We start from the raw sequence: 21994 nt of genomic DNA, 5'->3' as shown, positions 1-21994 counted from the left end.
TGATAACCCGGAACTTGTTGCACCTAGATGAGAGAGACCAATACCTGACATATCTGTTGTGAACCTACTTTAGCCAACCAAAGTCAGTTGCACAAACCCCGCACCACCCAGCGACGACGACACAACACCTGGCCGACAAAAACCCACCCGAGAGTAAAGAGGCCGCAACACCCAATCCACGCAAATCCGGACGAATCAAAGCCGCATGAGAATGGGAATCTGGAACTGAAATCATGCTGGTTAAGGAAGAAGGAGGAAAAACTCCTTGATGACCCGGAATCAACCCAGAACCTACATTGAACGCCTTAGGCGGAGGAACAGATAAAACTGCAGGAAAAATTGAGAAAGAAGAAGACGAAGAAGGGGAGGAGAAGGAAGAAGCCACACTCGGAGTAACCACCGGAGCACCTACCGCTGATGTTGGACAGGTGGAGAACATACCAACTGGTCCAGTACTCAAAGGAGTTTTGAAAGGAAAGCTATGAGCTACCAAACTCAAGGTAACCGAAGAAGGTAAATTATTAGATGTCCTGGAGAACGGATAGGCTGAGGAAATTATCAGTGCTGAAACACTAAACGCTGGCGCAGGTGAACTGCAGACTGCCATAGCATCAGCGAGAATCACGGAGGATACATTACAGTTAGAACCCCGTAAAGGATGAAAATAAGGAGTTGCTGGCAGCTCCGCAACTAGATCGGATGCCTGAGAAACTACAAAATTTGCAAAAGGTGATACAGAAGACGAATCCATTACAGGTACCCCCTCCTTTAAGCCCGAAGAGAGAGAGGGAGCCGCTGAAGTCCTAATATCACAGGGTTGAACCAAAGATAGGTCTTTGCTCTGGTGAGTTAAAGGCAAAGAAACAGGATGAGCAAACAAAGACCCTGAAGAGCCCTCCGAAGAGTGGAGTGAAAAAGAAGATTGAGACGGCAATGGAAGAAGGCTTAGAAGAAAATGGGGAAAAGGAAAATTCCAAAGGAGGCGAAGAGGCCATAGATTTCAAAGAAAGAAAATAGACCGATTCTGTTCCCCCCTGATAATCTTGATAGACATCATTAGCAAATTCAGGAAAATTCTTTAAGACATGATCATGAATATTGGAAAAACCAAAATTAAAACATTGCCTAACTAGTAATCTATAACCTTTAGAGAGACCCAACAAATCAGCATTATATTCAGCAACACTGAAAATCCGATCGCCAGAATAACCACCATCGCAAGATAAAAGAAATTTAACCTCTGAAGGAAAAGGAACCTTCGAAGAAGAAGGAACATTCTCCAAAATTTCAGAACCAGATACAGTACATCAGAAACCAAATCTGAATGACCCTCCATGGATTTGGAAACCTTCTGTTGCAGAGAGCACAAAGCAGGAAATAAAATCCTGTCTGATTTATCCATCTCAAAGTCCAAAAATGAAGCCAAAGTCAAAATTGGGAGAGAAGATCCAAAACCCAGGAAAAAAGGGCGATGAAAATGGTCCAAGTTGTTACCTGGTATCCAAAATATTTATATGGGGGTTGGGCTAAAGACCAAAAAGTTTGCCGATGCAGGATACATCCAACCAGCAAAGCGAACTGATAACAACTGGGGATCTCGGCCTCTGTCGGCCAGTATTTGCAGCAGCGTTGCCAACGGTACCTCAGGTAACTCACTTGACAAGATTTTTCCTATAGCATTTGTAACGCTGACAGTTAATTACCCACTTTGTGGTAAAATAATGGGGATACTGTATAGTTCGGGCTGGTCAGTGACCAGGGCTAATTCAGGTATTGCAATACAGTATTATCCTTTAGTATAGTTATTTTTACAACCTAACAAGTTCTCTCCGCTCAATTACCCCATTTCGTTCAACTACAATTCATACAGTTATCCAATCCTAACCTTTCTCCCAGGAAAAACATATTATGAAGGTCAATAAAACTGGAATAATGCCTATTATGGAAACTTTTACCTTACAGGTTCTTACCGAATGAATATTAAAAAATAAAAGATCCAAAAACAAACCAACAGAAAACCGAGTACAGTACAACAATCTGTCGACCTCCTACCAAAACCAGTGAGAGAAGTAGACTGCCGGCTATGAGTGTTTGTATCTATCGGTCCTCTGGTAGGGGGTGGGGGAATTAGATGGATAGGAGACGGATATCCATAGAAATCTGAGTGTTCTGGTTTTTTGTTTCAATCTGCAGTATTACTGCTGGTGCAGAAGTAAAAGCTATATAATGGAGAGGTAAGGTTCATTTAAAAGATACAACATTTTCATCAGCCCCTACAAGGGGAGGCATGCTTGAATCAACTTCCGAAGCATGACTTCCCTTGTAGGAGATGATGGAACTGCTGTGAATACTATGTGAAATCAACTTCTTAAACCCCAATGGATGGCAGAGCTTTTTTGATCCCCAGTAACTGCATATAAAACTCTCTTGGTTCAGCCATATGATTACTGTTATTTTGCCCCATAATATTTGAACAAATTTTGCACAAAAATTGTCCTATTGTTTGATTGGGCCCTACATGACTATATGGCAAAAATCACACCTCAGATCAGGAGTCAGGATACAGGGAGATTAGTGTGACTTGAGATTTCATAGGGGAATGTTCTACATCTCCCTGTCCTCGTACATCTTGTATATATTTGCCCATAAATATACATAAGGATCACTGATGGTTTTAGTTCTTATCTTTTACAATAGTATGTCCGGCTGTAATTGTAATTTTGCAAAGAAAAGTAGAAAAAATATTAAAAAGAACATTTATAACTCACTAAACGGTAATACATCTCCCCATCCCAATACATCTCTTAAATATGCTTAGGGGTTGTTACTATTTTAGTTCTTCTCTAATATGATACTATGTGAGCTGTAATTACAATTTTACAAATTTAAATAAAAAACATTAGAAAAAACATAACTCACTACAATTAGCATATTTTTACGAATCTTGGAACAAAGGCCCTGCTCAGGGTTGGAAATATTCACTTTCAACTTATACCATGTGCATCTGCTTTTCTTCTTTTCCATTGATGTTTTATTTTTTAAAATTTGCCAACAAAGTTTGCTGGCCTAGGGATGTTCTTAAATGTATATTTCAGCCAGCCTGTAAGGTTTAAGTAGGAGGATAGTTTCTCAAATGACTGGCAAGTAGAACTCTCCACTCAGAAATACCATATTCCCTGTCATGGTAATGAACAGGGGATCAACAAATCCTGAAACCAACTATACTATCTGGCACAGAGATGTGAGAATAGGGCTTTGAGCCAGAGTGAAATGTATTCTCATGAGGAAAACTTTGGAGAACCAAGAGCTGCCCTGTAACAAAAGTAGGAGAGCAGCTATTATTTGGGTCATTCATAAATTTTGGGGTTCAAGATATGAGAGAGAGAGAGAGAGAGAGAGAGAGAGAGAGAGAGAGAGAGAGAGAGAGAGAGAGAGAGAGAGAGAGAGAGAGAGAGAGAGAGAGAGAGAGAGTTGCTAAGTAAGCATTCAACCTCTAACCTTATGCCATTTCTGAGTACCTTTATGCGAGATGCTTTTTTATCAAAAAGAAGGTTGGAACCTACAAAATCTGTTGAGAAGCCATCACAGGTCCTAAAGAAGGGTAAAAGAACTTGGGGCGGGGGGGCGAGAACATCCTTATGGTAAAATGAGGTAAAGTCAGTCTGGCATTGCCAGACACCTGTCTCCACTATCTGAGTAACCAGAAAGTTTCTCTGGAAGTCAGGGAAGGACTAACATCCCTGGCTTCATGGACTTTTGCACAGAATGGAACACTGTATTTCTTGAAGGACAAATCATATACCCATTTGATCACTTCACAAAACCGAAAAGAAAGGGTGTTCATGGACAGCTCCTTCATGTGCCTACCTTTCCTATAAAAAGACCCTGAAACTCTGGGCTAAGTGGTTGGGTTCTCATTAGATGATGCTATCAGGCTTGCACTGGCACAAGAGCATCTCACCAAGCTCCCCACTGACAGTCACAGAGGAAGGGGAACTGAAAAATTCTTGAGTCTTTTATCAGAAATGAGTTTTTGGTATAAACTCTAGAAAAATAAGGAGAGAAATTCACAGCCTTATGAGTGAAGACAAGATACAAAAGGCCATGCATTTTGCCAACATGCTACAGTGAGGCTAAGGCTAGCAGAGCAAGTATTGAGGGGGAGATCTCAGTTAGAGGCCTCTCCCATGGGCTCTACAGCACCTGAGTTGGGCTGTGGAGGTCATGTCACACAAGTTACATCTTGCTCCAGAAGCTGAAGTCCCTAAGAAGACAGTTCCAAGCCCATCGGTCAAAAGCCCTACCTTAAAGCAGAGCAACAGGTTTTTACTGTAGAGACTATGAAGAGCTTTCCTCAACATAGGTGGGTAAGTTCATAATCTGCTAAGATGAAGCTCTGACCAGAGAGAAACCTACCCTGTCTGTGACACCAATTCTCTGGGACATGAAGTTGAGGCTACATCTAGTAATATGGCTACCAGAGAAGTGTGGGCCAAACACTCAGCATGTCAAACTGATAGGAGGAAAAGGTGAAGATCTCCAGCTTGTCCAAGGACCTCTTGGGAGGTATCTCCTGAGGTAACCAAGGTCTAGAACAGGAGTGCAGAACAGCATGGGCTTCCAGTTTGACCATGGGGTGAGAACGGGTTAATTATAAGAGTTCCTCAGAGCTCGAAGAGCCGTCCCCCATTCAACAAAATAAGGACCAATCCTCTCTGACTAACTTCCAATTGGTGATTAAGTTGGTCTGCCAAAGCAATGCTTTCTCCCTCTCCTTGACTCCTCATCAAGTCAGAACTGGAGGGGGTGGCCCTAAAGGGCTGTAAAGACTACTGGCTCTTCATAGGGCAGACGAAACCCGGGGCTCCTTGGCAAGGTTTTGAAAAGGTTTACACTTTCCTGGTAATAGTAACAGAAAGTGTGGCCATCCCCAAAGGCCCCACCACACTATCTTTCAACACCTGGTGGGCTTGAAGGAGGCTGCACTGTGGGTCAAGGTGTTGTGACTATCAGAACCTCTTCACCACACAACTCTTGCTACTCACTGCAAAGTGTAAAGAGGTACTCTACCAGTTCCTTTCTGCTTAGCAAGACTAGGCAACTGTCAGCTGAAACATGTTTGGAGATGAGCGCTAGGCTAGCTGAAGGACAGGTCACTCGGAACAACGTTTAACAAGAGGCCTAGGTTGCAGTTTGGTCCAAACGGAAAGTCACTGCCCTTCTACCAAACACTAACAACCTCCCTAACTTTGCTTTCCAAAAAACTAGCACAATAAGAATACTTCACAGTCACCCTGAATTATGGCACAATACAGCCAATCTTTGAGTCCTGCTAATTATAGGGTAGGCCTGTTGGCAGTCAGGATAATTATAGGCTATGCTGAAGTGGGATAATATTCATCAATAAAACTATTGTGTCCACTAAAACGAACATCAGGCTTAGCCTACTCTCACGGAACATTTTTCCATTCTTTACATGAGCACAGGCTATGTAGCCTACCTTCACCTCCTATGGATATTGATTACCCTCACCTCCTACAGATAGCCTAAGGTTGAAAGAGTAAACTCAGATAAGATCCCTCACCTAATTACATATCATTTAACGAACTCACAAATGACAAAAGTGTATGTTAACCTTGATACAAAAAAGAAAACGTTTGGAGGACACACTCATAAACGTTTCAAAACTGAGATCAACGTTACCACAAAAAAGATGGGGGAGTCCTACTTTATAGGTAGGTTAATTATATAATAATTGAAGAATATAACCAAAGTTATTTAGCAAATACTAAAACTTAAATATTCCATCGCTGAATTCAGTTGGCAGACAATGACATTAAGTATAACACGGCCAAACACGAAACATCACGTAGCTTACCGGAGGTCCTGAAACATAATTTGTTGCACATGTGGTGGAACCATAGTAAGATGATGCAAGGTCGGTGCTGGCAAATTTATTGATGGGACTCATCTTATACATACACGTCGGTAGATCTACAACTGTAGGTGTACTTGCTAACTTTGGTAAACGATACATTTTGACAGAAGTGGCCATTCAGAGTTATTTTACGGTGATCTTATCCTTCACTAACTTGACCCTTAGTGGGTAAACCAATCTTGCACCGAACGAGGTATGACGTGATCGCTGTCGCTTTATAGTATTCAACACCTATTTCCGACTCACAATAAAGGATCGACATCGAATTGCATTAACTAAACTGGACTCTTAAATATTGTCAAGACTCGTATAATGGAAATTATATGAACAAGTTCCACATAATATATTTATTTAAAATACACAGTTATAACACAAAAAAATATTCATCGAAATACTCTCTTTATGAGCGAGTTTAAAAACACTGTTACCAGATAGCCCTACAATAGCCTTTGCTTCAGCTAAAGATATAATTTCTTTTATTTTCGCTAAACCCGAATTAGAACTTCGTCTTGCATAATAAAATGTTTTTGTAATACTATACGTTATCAGTATTATTGTTCTTTTAATGAAATAAATTGCCAATGTCACAATAGAAATGTTGCCAATACGTTATGAAACCCTTCGCCTGATTGGTCCAAGTCAGTAATGGCGTCGGCCCTTATGTACGCTAATATTTATTCCGTTCGTCCAGTTATCCTGTGTCAACGCTTATTCAAAGGTGTTGTGAGAAGGTATAATTGGCATTGGTGAAAAACCGTTATGCATTTTGACGGATGAAAGTCAGGGGTAAATAATAGTGACAGTGAGAATGATGATGGTGCAGCCACGAAGATACTAGCCAATCATCGTCAAGATAAGAAGATGGTTGTTTGTGAAGCCATGGCAGGCTGCCTGCGTTATATTTCCCGTTGAAACAAAGCTTTCCCGGGTTTCTTGTCATTAATGGTGACCGTCGCATCTCCCAAGTGGATCTTAAGTGAATTGTGAGAGAAAAGGTGTTGAAAAATTTGGTGTCTAAGATGAGAATTGTAAATAAAAGTGAAGAAAGATGAGCCAGGTCACGTGACCCAGGAATGAAAAATGGCGCCTATGGTTTGGATAATTTGAAGAGGATGCGAGAGATGTCAGTCGTGTTGGTTTGTTTGTGTTTACATTGATCTCACCACATCCCTGATGTAATGTACAGGTGCTAATCAACCTGTACATAGCTTCAATATGTCAGAAAGAAAAAGAAAACGAGGGCGTCCTCGCTCGACGCCCGTTTTAAGCTATTCATCTGAAATGAAGATGAGAAATAGCATAGCGAGAGTCATTAAGAAACCCAGATATTTGATGGAACAGGAGGATGAGAGCAACCACAATCACTCTCGCTCCTCTTGCTCACCATCCTCATCTCGATCCTCACAGTTCGTAGGCTATGATAAAAGCGGGGGATCTCACTCTCAGAGCTCGGGAGGGAATAGTAAGGGCCGAAATAAAAGAGGCTACAATCCAGACTTTGATGACAAGGACTCTGAGTATTTGTATGGGTCTGACTTTGAGTTAGAGGATGATGGCCTCTCCGATGACAAGGAGGAGATTGGGGAGTCTGTCAGTGGTAGTGATGTAGAACTGGGGGAAGATGGGGAGGAGGAGGATGACTTGGCCTTTTCAGATGGTGAGGCTTCCATGTCTAGCTTTAGTACAGTTAGTGAGTCACAGATCAAGTCCTGCTTCAGCTCGCGCCCTCAAACGCCCATTCCTGTTTGGCTTCAGGACCGTGAATATCCGCCTTTAGAGCTGCCCCATTCAGCTGATGATCTGCTTCTGCCACGTGCCTATGTCCTGAAAGCCGTTGGTATATATGAAGTACTGCGTCACTTTAGAACGCTTGTCCGGCTTTCGCCGATGAGGTTTGAAGACTTTTGTGCTGCGTTGATGGTTGAAGAACAAAGTTCCTTATTAGCAGAAGTTCACATGGCATTGTTGAAGGCCTTGATCCGAGAAGAGGACTCTCAGCAAACACATTTTGGTCCTCTGGACCAGAAGGACTCTATCAATGTCATCCTGTACTTCATTGATGCCCTCTCTTGGCCTGAAAGCCTCCGACTCTACTTACAAAGTGATCGCGAGTTCTTCCCAACCTTGAAAATCCTGAATTCCTGCAATTACCCGTACACTTCGTTGGTCAATAGGTGCGTATGGCAGTACTGTACTGTTTTTCACTCATTTATGGAAGGTGTCATGGTAAATGTAAAGGAGACAGCCTCATGAAGATATTGATTATTAATATGGTTTCTTGGCAGTACAGGTTATGTGAAATATGCCACATTTTGTTTATGAGGTAGTTTGCAAAATGACAGGATCAGGCTCTAGTCCATTGTTTCTGCTGTTCAGTGTTATCTGGGGGAGGCAGAGCCCCCCCCCCCCTGACCAGGTCAGGGCACAGCACCCTAAGTGAGGTTAGGAAAGTAAGGTCTGGTTAGGTCCGGACATGGCATTCTAGGAAAGATTGTTTTGTTCCCGCCCTTCTGCACAAAACACAGTGCCCCGTGGAGCGTCTGCCATGTTTACTGTAGTACCTTCCCTTCCAGGAAGAACATAAGCAAAAGGCGATAAATTTCTATCTCAGTAGATTTCTCAAATTATCTCACCTGGTCTGCATTATATACACTTATTTTTATATAGTTTAGCCTAAATATTTAATAAACAGTACCTCCTTGTGGCCATCTACTCTACATTTACCAGTGCCTCTTATAAGAATATTCTGTTAACATATTTGTAAAGGGCATTTAAAATAATAATGATTGGTTTAATTGTCCGTAACCTGACCAAGATTTCAAATTTCTGAATGCAGTTTTGTCATTAGACCATGTATTTTCTCTTTTAGTATCATCAATAGCATAATCATTTTGCATCATATCTCATTACTGGGCCAGGTGCTCATGTGTGCCTTTTCTCCAAGAATTTCATGGCCTTTGGGTTCTCATGTTGATACTTTGATATCTAAACTACAATATTCTGAGTGACTGCACATTGCACCCCTCTGTAATACCTTTCTTTTTGTTATGTGTTTTTAGTTTCTCACTTCTTACCTTGTTATTCTTCTATGTGTGTCCACAGTGCCTCACTTTCTGCAACTGGTATATTTTTGAAGATAAATTATTTTAAGTATTGATATCTCGATATCTCTTAGGAAGGTGTATAGAGACGAGTTCTATAATTTCTTCACTTTAATAATGAACTTAGTATTATAAAGATCAGTACAAAATTAACAGGTTACAGTGGTATAAACAAAATCACTCAAGTAATAAATTTGACTCAGTCTATATGGGGAACACGAAAGCAAGGGGAGACCTACTCTCCCTTAGTGGACACAGTTCCAATCCTCTTCTCTCCTGTCGCTCTCCAGACTGTTGAACCCCTCGATTTCTTGTTATCTGCAATCTCCACCTCCTTCTAGTCCAATTGGAAGGATTTATCAGCAAGGCCTCCCATTCAAATAGTTGATTGAAAAGGACTGTAGTGGGTGTGATTCAAATCTCTCCTTAGAGGACTTGATTGAGGTGATCTTAGGAGGGTGTGTGAAAGACCCCTCCCTAGCATGTTTGATTGGAGGGTGTTGAAGTGCATCACTTTGTCCAGCCCCCAATTTCCTGGAATTTCCATGAAAATGCCTACTATTGAAGGCGGGGTTATAGAGCTGGCTGCCATAAGCTTTTTGGCTGTGCTAACTCATGATTTGGTTAACTTAATCGTGAGGCCACTATTTCCCACTTTTATGATCGGTTTTATGGCTTTAGACGCAATATACATGCTCACTGTTTTCGAGTTCGTGCAAAGTCCTACCTCGGTCAGCGTATTTGAATCCACAATAATAACAACAGCTTTTAGGTGTTATCACTGCTCTCTCTGCCTCTCTTTTTATTCTTATGTCTCTCTTTCTCTCTCTCTTTTACTTTTTCAATTTTCTATATTTCTCTTTTTCTCTCTTTGTTAAATTCCCTAGCTACTCTACACCTCATCATACATCAAAACTGTCTTGTCCTTTCCTTCAGTCATAGTTTTCTGTTTCATGTACACTTTAGGCTATAGCTTTTACAGGTTGGTTTTGCTTTGGGAATCCCATTTGCCTTTATTTTTTGTCTTTTACAATTTTTTTTTCATTCTTTTTGATTGTTATTTTCATATTTTCTTTGTTTCCAATATTAGCCATTTCCATTTACTCTTGTACTGGTTTTCTACCATTTATTTTCCTTCTTTCCCTTACATGTCTATAGCTGCCTCTTAATATAGTCTTTGTAATGTACCAGTTATGTATTGCAGTACAGTACCTAAATGGTAGATTTACTGTACATAAATGGTAGCTTTATCATTTATGTACAGTATACTGTATTCTTGTTTTTATAGATGTTCCTATCTCACTCATATACATACCTTTTGCTCTATCTTTTTAAACCTTGGTATCTTTCTGTTCATTGCAGTCATTACCTGACTTAAGAACGAATTAGGCTGTGTTCCTAATGGCCGTTCGTATCTTGAATTGTTCGTAAGTTGGTTTGTAGGATATAGTGCATAATTTTTGTTGATGTTTACATCCTAAGTTAACTAGGGAGTCACAGATTATATACTATTTTCTCTGTACAGTAAACCCCCTGTATTCGCAGACTCACCAATTTGTGGATTCCTCTATGGAACACATTATTCGGTGGAAAATTTGCCAATTCGCTGTATTTTTCACTGAGAAATATTCACTAATTACTGAATTTTCATATGAAAACCAAATTACAATAGGCTAACTTCTTTTCCTCCATCTCTGTATCCCATCTTCTAGTTAAACAGTAAAGAGAATGATGAAAGTATTGTTAAACATTATACACTTGTGTAAATGCATGCAGCCATAAACAACTGAACGAGAAACTGTTTTGCTTATAACCGAATCAGATAACAACAGCTGTTTTGCTTGTATTTCAACCATCGTACGGTAGTAAACAGTTATATACCATAGTTATGTTACAAATGACGTTGAGTAGATTAGGACTGATACCCTTATTCGCTATGGATAAAAGATAGGCAAGGAAGTATACTGGTAAATTTAAGCTGTAAGTTGTAGCTGAAGCTGAGAAAATAATGTTCAAGTTGCTAATGACTATAAATTATCGTGCATTGGCAACTGGATGAACCGTAAATAAAATTGGAGAGAAAGTATTTTAATCAAAACTACTAGGCATGAAAGAACACATCTTCTGCTGTTTTCACGCTGATAAAAGATAAATGCATAAAGCTCGTATTGTTATGAAATCAAGTGAAAATGGCGAGTGGAATCTTGATTTTTTTTTTTTTTTTTTTTTTTTTTTAACACAAAACAAACATGGCCCCAAACGGTCAACGTCATCCATCAACGAAAAAAATAGCTAAATTAATTTCACAACGAGAGATACTGAAGTTATATTTCGACTTAAAAACACTTCGTATATATAATGAAAAATAACTTCACCCCATATGAATAAAGTATCTAAAGATTCATTTACACTAACTAGAAGCAAGAAAAGCACTCTGAACTGTGTTAAATATGGCGAAATAAACTTACCGTGTAATCAATTTCCAAACTAAAACTATGATCGCAATTTATAATACAAAAGCAATATAAGAATATATACAATATTATTGGATACAGTGAAGTAAAGCATAACATTTTAAAAGATCCAGGGAAAAGATTCACATTCGTTATGTTGATGTTTGGATAATACGATATTAATATGTGAATATAGAGTACAGTATAAGGTAGGCTAAGCTACGTATATGTATACGATATACCATAGTGTAGTGTTTGTTATTCAATTTCACTTTGTATTAAATTATCATAAGTCAGTCTGCTTGAACCTCCAGAATTAGCTGATATCAATGACAACTAAGGCGGTCCCGGTTTACGACGGGTTGTTTTCGTTAAAATCGTCGAAAATCGTCAAAAATCAAGAAAACCTTGCTCTGGGTGCATTGAAATAAACTATTATTGAGTTTTACATCAAAAAACCTTCAAATTATGTTATTCTGCATTTCGGGCCATATTTCTTCCGTCGGATCGGGTGATTTGAACCCCGAACATCGCTGATGAATATATTTGAAAAGCAATTGATAACTAAACCGGGACTGCCTGTGTATATTTATAGAGTATACTTTGTAATGTAGGCTAGGCTATATTCGAGATATGTTTTTGAACTTTTTTCCAGCAGATGATGGGTTTTTTTGAAACCCAACCTCGTCGTAAGTAGGATAATACCTGTATAAGTATTTTTGGATTTATTTTTTGTTTTTGAACTATCAAAATACGCAGTTCTAAGTGTTTTTAGAAAGGTTTGAAGTATTTGTGGATTTTAGCTATTCGCAGGGAGGTTGTGGCACGCAACCCCCTCAGATATGGGGTTTTACTGTATTTTTAAATCATTCAGTGTTAAAAAGAATTACTTTGGATGTTAGAAAGGTAAAGTTAAGAAAATAAAATTTAAGATTCATGTAACATTCAAAATTTTTTATTTTTCCCATGCCTTGAAAGTTATGAGCTAGGAGAGAATGTGTAGGAGCAGCGTCTGACATTGAAAAGTTCACCAAATAAACATTGCACACCTTCATCTATTGACAAAAGTACATATTAAACGTTTCCTATGGGAAGAGGAACTATAGAAAATGGGAATTCATCAAAGAACGAAGCAAATCAGGAAGATAGGAATAAGTAGGAAAATTTTCTATGACTGAGTATTCTCATGATTGTAAGAAGAATACAATAGGTAATCACAAGAATACTTGGGATAACCAGGGAAGGGTTTAAAGGTTCTTCTTCCTCATATTCTTCTGTTCTTTGCAAAATTCTTACAAGTATAATAGGCACATTGAGCAAAATTTGAGATTACAGGTGGCAAAGTCCAGACAATTCTAACTTGTGACCCTGTCTGTTCATATCTGAATGTTCATAAATAGGGTGGTGACTGTATTGCTTCTGGGTTTCAAATTCTGTAACATTTATTTTATTAGTCATACACAGTAGGCTAGTTTGTAAAGCGGCACACAAAATGCCTTCCCAATGCTATCAGGACACTTTTCTCCTTGAATTAGGTTAAATTGGGTGCCATAAGAGCTTTGAATATATTTCTGTTATATTTTAGTGTAATGTTCCAGTAGGCTACTGTAGTATGTTACACATTTAACCTTTCTCTCTGCCCTGATTTGCCTTAATTATCATTATTATTATTCTGTTTCTTTTCTTGTTTATGTAGCCCACATATTCATTCTATTTTTACTGTGAGTCTGCTGTTAGTGTCTGGCTTGTTTGCTTTCCACCATTATTGTGACATCAATCATGTAACATGACATCTCATCAGATTAAGTCAAGTTAGAAGATTTTTCTTTTTTTCTCACTCATTGTAGTGAAAAATGTTGAAGCTCGAACTGTGGTAATGAATCTGCATCCCCTATATCCAAAGCCTATTGTTATCCCTTGTAAATGATAGCCATCGCAGCAGCATTTTTAGTAACAGTATGTTTTGGCAAAAAGCATGTCAAGTGGTATCAGTCTGTAATAAGTATGATAGCACAATATTAAACCATTTAAAAATGAGAACAAGGTTACAGTAGGTACTATAGTGTTGTAAATTATAACTTTTCTAAGGCCTACTGTAATTTTCCATGCTTGCCTCCTTTTATTGGTATTACTTTATACTGGTATTTGTTGGAATTTACACATATTATCTGTTACGGTACTGAATCATATAGGCTAAGATTGTTGGTTTACATGAGACAAATTGTGATGGTATGTTCCAGCCAAAGTACAGGACTTTCCTGCTGATGGTACATGACAGTCCAGCTATGATGTGAAAATATCTCAAGTAATTTTATAATGCAGTACTATATGAATTAACAAACTTTTTACACCATTTGTGAGGATATTACCAACAGCTGATAGATGAGATTTATTCTTATATTTAATAATATTAAACGGACAACTAGGTGTGTATAGGTAACCATATCCTAACCATGCAGCTGGTTGTTGGCTACAACAATTTTGACAGTTGGCTAGCCACAGCACTATGGTCGATGATTTTATCATGATAAGACTATCCTAGGCCTTTTCCTAGGCTGCTGGAGTAGTCTCAACCATTACTGAAACAGCAGGCTGTATGTCAAATAGTAACTTATCCTTTTTTTCCCCCTCTTGGATTATCCTGATCAGTCTTTTGTTGAGCAAATAGAGAAGGGGAATGTCAGTTTTTATGTGTACTGTATTCTTTAACCAGTAATCTTGGTAAAATGTTTTGAACATTTGATTATTAAACCTTTATATACACTGTAATGCACAGGTTTGAAAATAGAAAAGAACTGTACTTTTCCCTGTACATATTTTACATGTTCAGAAGGAATGTAAAACAGCATGTAACTATGCTAATTATTTAGGATGGCATATAATAAGAATTTTAGAGGTTAATGAAAATTTTCATGGTAATGGCTAATTTGAGACCTGTGGGCACAGTATTAGGCTTAGGCCTATGAGCCCAATCCTCAAAAGGTAGTTTTTCACATATATAAGTAACTTACCAAGTAACTACATAGCTATACTATCCACTCATGTGGCAGCTTAAATTTTAAAATTCGCGGTAGCGCTGCAATTGTTTAGTGTAGGTGATTAGGAATGACTTAGCAGACAACCTCATTCTCTTTCTGCTGTGCTTGGTGTAAACATCTGTTTTTTGCAGCAGCTTTGTTTGTTATTTGCCGGTTAGATAACCGGATTTTGGTGAAATATTATCGCTGGTTTCAAATAGCCTTAAAGCCTTTAGGATCAGTATTTTATTGTTTTGTTGTTAAGATCTGATTCAAGTTTATCATATTTTGCTATAGTGATTATTGATTCTTCTTTACAGAGTAGTGTATTATAACGAAAATATGTTCACTACCGAACCGATATTTTCGATGGCGAATAGCCTATAGCCTTTACTGTATTGGCAAGTCTCAAATAATGTTTGGTAAGAAATTGATATATATTATGTGTGATGGTACTTTGTGTACTCCAAACCGTTGTCATTAAAGAACTGATGTACAACGTTTTCTTATTACACTTTCCTTTGAAGAGAACTGAAAAAGTGTAAGGGCAGAACATAGTGAGGAGAGAAATTACTTATTTTGGCGGCGATGGGCCTTTGGATAAATAGACTTTCTTGACAGCCAAGAATCAGTGCTGAGCGCCCTCTAGCTTTGGCGCCGAGGCCCAGGAGAGATCACTATCTTCCGGAGCTACTAGCTCACATGGCGCCCAGCTACACTGGGTGCCATTCACATTCTGGGATCACCCAGCTCCCAATCGTCTGGTACCAACTCTTTCCACATTAATTTTTTCTCTCCTGCTACTAGCCCTCTTATTTCCTCCCGCGCCTGGCTCCCTCTCTTAAGTTTACTTTGTGATAGTGTAGCGTTGTGCAGTGGAGGAGGTGTTTATCCAGCTTGTCAGTTCTCCTAGACCTAAGTCACTGTCATACTCCCCTAAACTTGGGAGGACATCTATGTCCAGTATTTTTGAGCTTAGTGAAGAAAGCTCCCTCCTCTTGTCTAGCAGGAGCTCTGGTTAAGAAAGTAGAGGACTTCCAGTTTTTAGTTGCGACAAGGACGATTGAGATGTCTTTTAGAGATCTCCGCTCTTTATTTTGAAACCTCAAGAAGAGAAAACTTGGGTGCTCTTTTACTGCTGAGGTAGTCACACAATCGCATTAAGTCCTGTTATTTTCTCCTCCGGGCTTACATTCCATCTTCCCTCAGGACACAGTTGACAGAACTGTGTCTCTTCTGCAGAAAGGTTTGGCTCAGTTTGTCAAAGACACATTTATGCCTGTGCTAGGTTTCTGTGTTTTCCGCATATGTCTTTGGCCTGTGCATAGTGTTATCGAATCCATTATAATCAAATGTCCAACTGTCCACCGACTGTAAAAAGGGTCCGCAGGGCTGGCAGTTAGTCTGCATAGTGGTCAGCGAATCTGCACAGCCTGCAACGCCCCTTTTTTTCTCTTAGAATAGAAGACAAAATTTAGGATAAAGATGAACCAGACAATCTTTTCACCCACTCCAATGGCATTTGGATGAAGACCTGAGTTATGCAAGAAGTATCCCTCCATGTCCCTGCCAGACTCTAGGAGTATCTCAAGTCCTTCTGGGAGGACAGAATCCTCGAGTGCGAGTTTCTGTGTTATGGCCTCTCTTTGGCAAGCCTACTCTTGAGTCCTCACTACTCTAGCGTTTGACGTCATGTTCTGGAACGTCATTCTTTATCTGAACAACTTACTTCTTGGATTACCGATGAGGGAAAGTGTGAGGAGGTTTTCTAACATTTCGGGCAGGGGAACGCAGCTGGACAATTGTTCTTCCCCTTAGCTCTGAATTTGGTTGGACGTACAGTAGTAGCTGTCCAAACATGAATCATTGGAAAGGAAGTACCTTTATATTCCAAACCCAGACCTAGTTTTCTGTTCAAATGCTTAGGGTCTGGGTTGGGGAGTCTGCTTGAGCAACCAGCTATTATCTGGGACATGGTCCTCAGAGGAACTGAATCTTCTTATATAGCTGAAAGCTTTTCACTTACAACTTCACAATGCTTATTTTACTCCTAGACTGTGGTAATCTTATTACAAGGCCACAGTCCTACCTATATTCTCATCTCTGTCAGATAGCAGAAAGTTTTTCACTTACTGAAAGCTTTGCACTCACGGCTTCAGCGCTTCTTGGCCCTTTTTCACACCTACCCTTTGGTATCTTGGTTCAAGACCACAGTCCTTAAGCATATGGAAAAGAAGGAAACAAACACACACACACACACACACACACACACTCTCTCTCTCTCTCTCTCTCTCTCTCTCTCTCTCTCTCTCTCTCTCTCTCTCTCTCTCTCTCTCTCTCTGGGCATATTATTATTAAGTTGAGTTTTCCTGTCACTCGACTTTTCCAGGGCACATGAATTAGTTATGATGGACGCAGTGAACTGTCAGAAGCATGTCCTTCCCGCCAAGTTGACCTTGGGTCCTCTGGTCTGGCAGAATCTGTGGAATCTTTGGGACGGGTCGTTTATGGTCCAGTTTGCTGCCTCAGGGAACCGTTTCCCTCCTCATTTTGTTCTCCAGTCCTAGACCTTCTTGCATGGGCAACTAATGCCATGCTGCAAGTTAGGTCCAACCTGGACCTTTAACGCCCTTCCAGCTTGGTCAAGGAAGGGCTGAACAAGTTTTCAGGTTCATTGCAATGTAACAATGACTCGTAGCCCCATTCTGGACCATGAATATTGGTTCTGGAACCAGATATGGTTGTTGGTGGACTCTTCATGATTCCTTCCACAAGCCATATCTATTCAGACAATCTCACTTTAAAAGATACCTCTTGAGCGTGGACGACTTTTCTCGGACAAATTTACAGAATGTCCGGGAGCTTGCCTGGAAGAAGTGAACTTTTCCAGATCAACTACGGAGGCTGTTGCAAGGTGCAGACAGCAGTTTTCATGCCAAGTACTCCAATCTTCAGTAGGCAGTCTTCCGTTGATGGTGTAACAGCTATAACATCTTGTCTGCAAATTCCTTTTAGCTCGGAGAGCGGAACTTCTCGTATACCTGAGGACTGCCAAGGGGGCTCTCTTCTTCCACCTTCAAGGGGCATAGAGCAATGCTAGGCTTAGCATGTAAACACAAAGGTCTTGTTGTATCTTCTAACCAAGATCTTAGCGACCCATGAAGTCTCTCGAGACTTTCAAGGCAGAGAGGAGTCTACTCCATATATTAGAATTTGGATGTAGCTCTCAAGTGGTAACAGACCTCTCCATTCCACGACTCTTAACTTAAGTAGACAACTCTGTTCCTTGCAGCCCTAGTAAATGCCAAACAAGTTAGTGAGCTTCAGACCATAGACAAGCAAGAAGATTCTGCTCAGGGAGACACAGTCTGTGAACAGGATCCATGCTTTCTCCCATAAGTGATTGTTGGACATCCCTGGCTCTGGGAAAGTGAGCGAAATATCTAGTTTAAGCTTCCAGGTTTTACCTGAAAAAGCTTTTAATCAGAGGGCCATCCATACCTAGAGTGTCTGGACAAGATCCTGTCTCGCCCTCTGTTTATGAATGCATTGTCCTTCATCTCCAGTCAACTTTGTCTTTGAGATGCACTTTGAGATTCAGGAGAACAATTTGCCTGCCTGTTAAAGGAAAGCTAAGACGCTAGAATTGCCTCTACCTCATTAGCTTTCAGGCTCAATATGTCATTCACTTCCATTTGGCATTAGGCCCACTGGAAGTGTAATAGTTCTTCAGTGCTAAATTTTCCTAGAAGTCAAAACAGTGTCTGAAAATTTTGCATTACCTTGGGACCGTTATTAGTAATTGGCATGACACTGAGGGAGGAAACAGGATTTTCTCCTCGTTATTTCTTCACCTTGTAGTAAGGTGCAGAATATTTGGCGAGGCAGGGGGTACAGTGTACCTGGAGCACCCACCACTCTCAGTGGATGGGTAGTTGTTTTATTTCAGTGTAGGTGACAAAGTTAACTGGTTTTTTTTTAATTTTTGGTATTGTGCTCATGGCAAGGGCACCCAATGATGCTTTGCCAGCCAACGGAATACTCCTTGGCTGCAAAGCTCCCACTAAGTAGAGGCGATCCTCAGCTAAACTGCTGTGCCACTACAAGTTCAGATGGGCATCAACCAGAGGCAGTATTCTCCTGCAATGGCTCTCTTAACTGGTAGGGAAACGACAAGCATTGTTTCCCAATGCTAGCAGCTTTTTTCTATTCCAGATTCATTACTTATCTTAATGTTTTGGAATGGAACATGCCCATGTATCCCACCTCCTGTCAATGTGGGAATCAGCTATGCAATTATGTGGTAAGTTACTTAGGTGGAAATGTTATTTTCATAATAAAATTAAGTATCATATACAATATACTTAACAAGTACAGTAATTACAGAGTTGGAGCCCACCTTCCTCCCCTCTGATGGACATAAGGGCAGACACAGAATGAGGTTGTCTGCTAAGTCATTCCTAGTATTCCCGTTATTGGGCAGGACTGGTCACCTACACTAAACAATCGGAATGCTACCGTGAATTTTAAATTTGTTCATGACACTTACCTGACAGATATATATATAGCTGTATTCTCCGAAAGGGACCGACAGAAATTCAAAAACTTACGGCACACGCAGATGGGCCAGGTGGTTAGTACCCATTCCCGCCGCTGGGAGGCGGGCATCAGGAACCATTCCCATTTTCTATTCAGATTTTCTCTGTCGCCGGTATTGTCAACACCTGTTGTCAATACCTCCGCCGTTGGATTTCGTAAACTTTTCCACTAAGTATTCTGATTGTCTTTTGGTTTTTTGACTTTGGCTTTGTGGATAGGCATACGCTTCTTTGGACTGTTTTGATTTTGGTTTTGGCTTTTCCTTGAACAAGATGTGTGGATCTAGTTCTGCTAGTTTCAGGGTGTGTGTTGTGAAGGAGTGTAAGGTGAGGCTACCGAAAGCTTCGGTAGACCCTCACACAGTTTGCATGAGATGTAGAGGGCATGTCTGTATGTTGGATGATCGCTGCAAGGAGTGTGAATCGTTGCCTGATTCTGATTGGAAGGCTTACGATTCTTACGTTCGCAAGCTAGAGCGTGATCGTGTAAGGAGGTCTTCCTCCAGGAGTGTGTCGGTAGGTGGGAGTCAGGGTATTAATTTATCTCCTGTTAACCCTACTAATGCTTCTCCTTTCCCTGTAGAGTCGCCTTCTAACCCTGTGATTGCGTCTGCGGAAGGTAATGCCCTTGCATGCAGATTTTGAACTCCATTCGTACTTTGGAGTCTAAGGTGTTAGCGATCAAAGTGCAGTGAAGTGTAGTGATCCCCAGTGTTGTGGAGGGGGCGTCAGATCGGCCCTATAATGCCTCTAGGCCCAGACCTCTGCCGAACTCCCAGGACTTAGGGAATGGGCATGTCGAAAAGTCGCAAGAGGGTTACGGGGACCCCCACCGATCTGGCGTCCCTTCGGCAGGCCTTGTTGACGTCTCCCAGGCTGCCAAGGATCGTGCTCGCGCACGGGATCCTTAAGGATTGCTTCGTCCTCGAGGCGTCCTCTCCACTTAAGGGGTCACGTTCTCGGTTGGACTCTCGTCCTTTCAAGAGGAGCCGCGTTGAAGAGGACGCTTCTTCTCCTCTTTCTCGTGCCTTGGAATCTTCTCCCGACTGGCTCTGGAGATTTGCCGCCGCAGAAGAGGACCAGGATTTCTTCGGAGGAGGACGTTGCTGAACGTCCCAGCCGCACCAAGAAGAGAGCCCCTGTCGCTCTTGGTAGAAGGAGGAGGACGTCTCCTTCCCCCTCTTCTTCTCATAAGAGCAGCCCTTCTCCTGAGAGGGCTTCCTCTCCTTCGAAGCGTCTTATCCAAGATATGCAGCGGCAGTTAGCTTCCCTTCTCGCTGCTAAGGAGAAGGAGCCTCGTGGGCGCCGCAAGGATTTGTCGCTGCCAGTTAAAAGATCTAAGAGGTCTCCCTCTCCTTCTCTTCGTTCGTCTCTCTCCCCTGCGGTTTCTCGTAGTCGCCCTCATCGTTCTGCGGATCTTCAGCTCTCCTTGCCCGTCGTGACTCGCTGGTTGATCAGGACGCTCCTCTTGCAGCTAGGCTTGCCGCTAGTAAGAGTTCGCGCCAAGACGCTTCTTCTTGCCTCTCCTCCTGCTTCGCTCGTTTTGACGTTCGCAGGACGCTCCCAGGACGCTTCGTTATTCCCGATCTCTGCATGACGCTCTTCAGGACTCGCCAAAAGCTCGGCTCGCTCGTCAGGACTCTCGCCAGGGCGCCGCAGCTTGTGAGACAGGACGCTCTTCAGGACGCCGGCTGCTTATGAAGTCAGGGCGCTCATCAGGGCGCCGCCAGGACACTCCTCAGGGCGCCGCCAGGGCGCTCGGCAGGACGCCTCCTGTACGAAGTTGTTCCGGATTTTTCTGCGGCTTCTTCCCACGAGAAGAGGTCTCTGGGCCGAATTGGACCCAAAGGTCTTTGTCTCTCTCTAGCCCAGGAAGACTCTCCTGTCGCTCCTGTCGAAGAGGCTGATTTGTCTCAGGAGTCGGACTCTGCAGAACAAGAACAGCCCCCTCTTTCGTCTTTCTCCGACTACCGGGTTTTGGCTAGCATGCTTAAGGAGCTTTTTCCTGATAAATTTCAGCCTTCTGCTCCTCTTTCCCCTCCTTCGCAGTTAGCTTCTTCGAAGGTGAGGAAATCACCCGGCTTCCTACAAATGAAGACTTCTCTGGCTACTAGAAAAGCTCTCAAGAGAGTCAATGCGTGGATGGAAGATAGGAAGTCTCAAGGGAAATCTTCCTTCGCTCTCCCCCCGTCTAGATTGTGCGGGAAAGCTGGAATGTGGTATGAGACGGGAGAGGAAATTGGCTCAAGAGTTCCTTCTTCCTCTCAAGGTGATTTTGCGAGCCTCGTTGATGCTTCAAGGAGGTCTCTTCTTTCTTCAGCGAAGGTGTCTTGGACTCTTTCTGAGACCGACCACCATCTGAAAGGCCTTTTCAAGTCTATGGAGGTTTTTAACTTTCTGGACTGGTGCTTGGGGGCCTTGGACTTAAGGACTCGTAGTCCGGATTCTATTTCTCTGGGGGAGCTGTCCAGTGTACTGTCGTGCATGGACAAGGCCGTCAGGGATGGCGCTGATGAACTGGCTTCACATTTGGTACAACCCTCCTAAAGAAGAGGGCTTTGTACTGCAATTTCGCTGCCAAGTCAGTTTCTCCTGTTCAGAGGGCTGAGTTACTTTTGCCCCTCTTTCTAGCCATCTCTTCCCCAGTCACTTGTCAAGGATCTCGCCTCCAGCCTTAAGGAGAAGGCTACTCAGGATCTCCTTGCTCAGTCTTCCAGACGTCCTAGTGTCCCTTCTACGTCTTCGCAAGGACTTCCCCCGAAGAGACAGAAGCCCTTTCGTGGGAGATCTTCCTCCTCTAGACCCTTTTCGCGAGGAAGAGGTCTCTCCAGAGGCGGAGCCCCTTCTTCCCAAAGGGGCAAGAAGTGACTTTCCTCACCTCCAGACA

General features: G+C 41.6%; 2 protein-coding genes across 8 annotated transcripts in view; one reads left to right on the top strand and one right to left on the bottom strand.

Annotated features, from left to right (window-relative positions):
- Positions 1-6475, bottom strand: part of AIMP2 (aaRS-interacting multifunctional protein 2) — a 197513-nt gene extending 191038 nt beyond the window's left edge. For 3 of the 5 annotated variants that reach the window (XM_067110118.1, XM_067110116.1, XM_067110117.1), the window contains exon 1: positions 5879-6155. In XM_067110118.1, coding sequence (XP_066966219.1) covers positions 5879-6055 — 177 coding nt within the window. In that variant the 5' untranslated portion in view covers positions 6056-6155. Of the gene's footprint in view, positions 1-5878 lie in introns of all 5 variants that reach the window. The other 2 variants (XM_067110119.1, XM_067110115.1) reach the window with 2 other exon arrangements.
- A 71-nt stretch (positions 6476-6546) lies between these two features.
- The window catches only part of E(bx) (nucleosome-remodeling factor subunit NURF301 E(bx)), a 268910-nt gene continuing 253462 nt past the window's right edge, over positions 6547-21994 (top strand). For all 3 annotated transcript variants that reach the window (XR_010854269.1, XM_067110114.1, XM_067110113.1), the window contains exon 1: positions 6547-8112. Coding sequence is in view for 2 of the 3 variants with exons in the window: in XM_067110114.1 (XP_066966215.1) it covers positions 7154-8112 (959 nt within the window). In the remaining variant the exon portion in view is untranslated. The remainder of the gene's footprint in view (positions 8113-21994) is intronic.

The sequence above is a fragment of the Macrobrachium rosenbergii genome, chromosome 10 (assembly GCF_040412425.1).
Source record: "Macrobrachium rosenbergii isolate ZJJX-2024 chromosome 10, ASM4041242v1, whole genome shotgun sequence".
Taxonomy (NCBI): domain Eukaryota; kingdom Metazoa; phylum Arthropoda; class Malacostraca; order Decapoda; family Palaemonidae; genus Macrobrachium; species Macrobrachium rosenbergii.
This window is presented reverse-complemented; position numbering and strand designations above follow the sequence as displayed.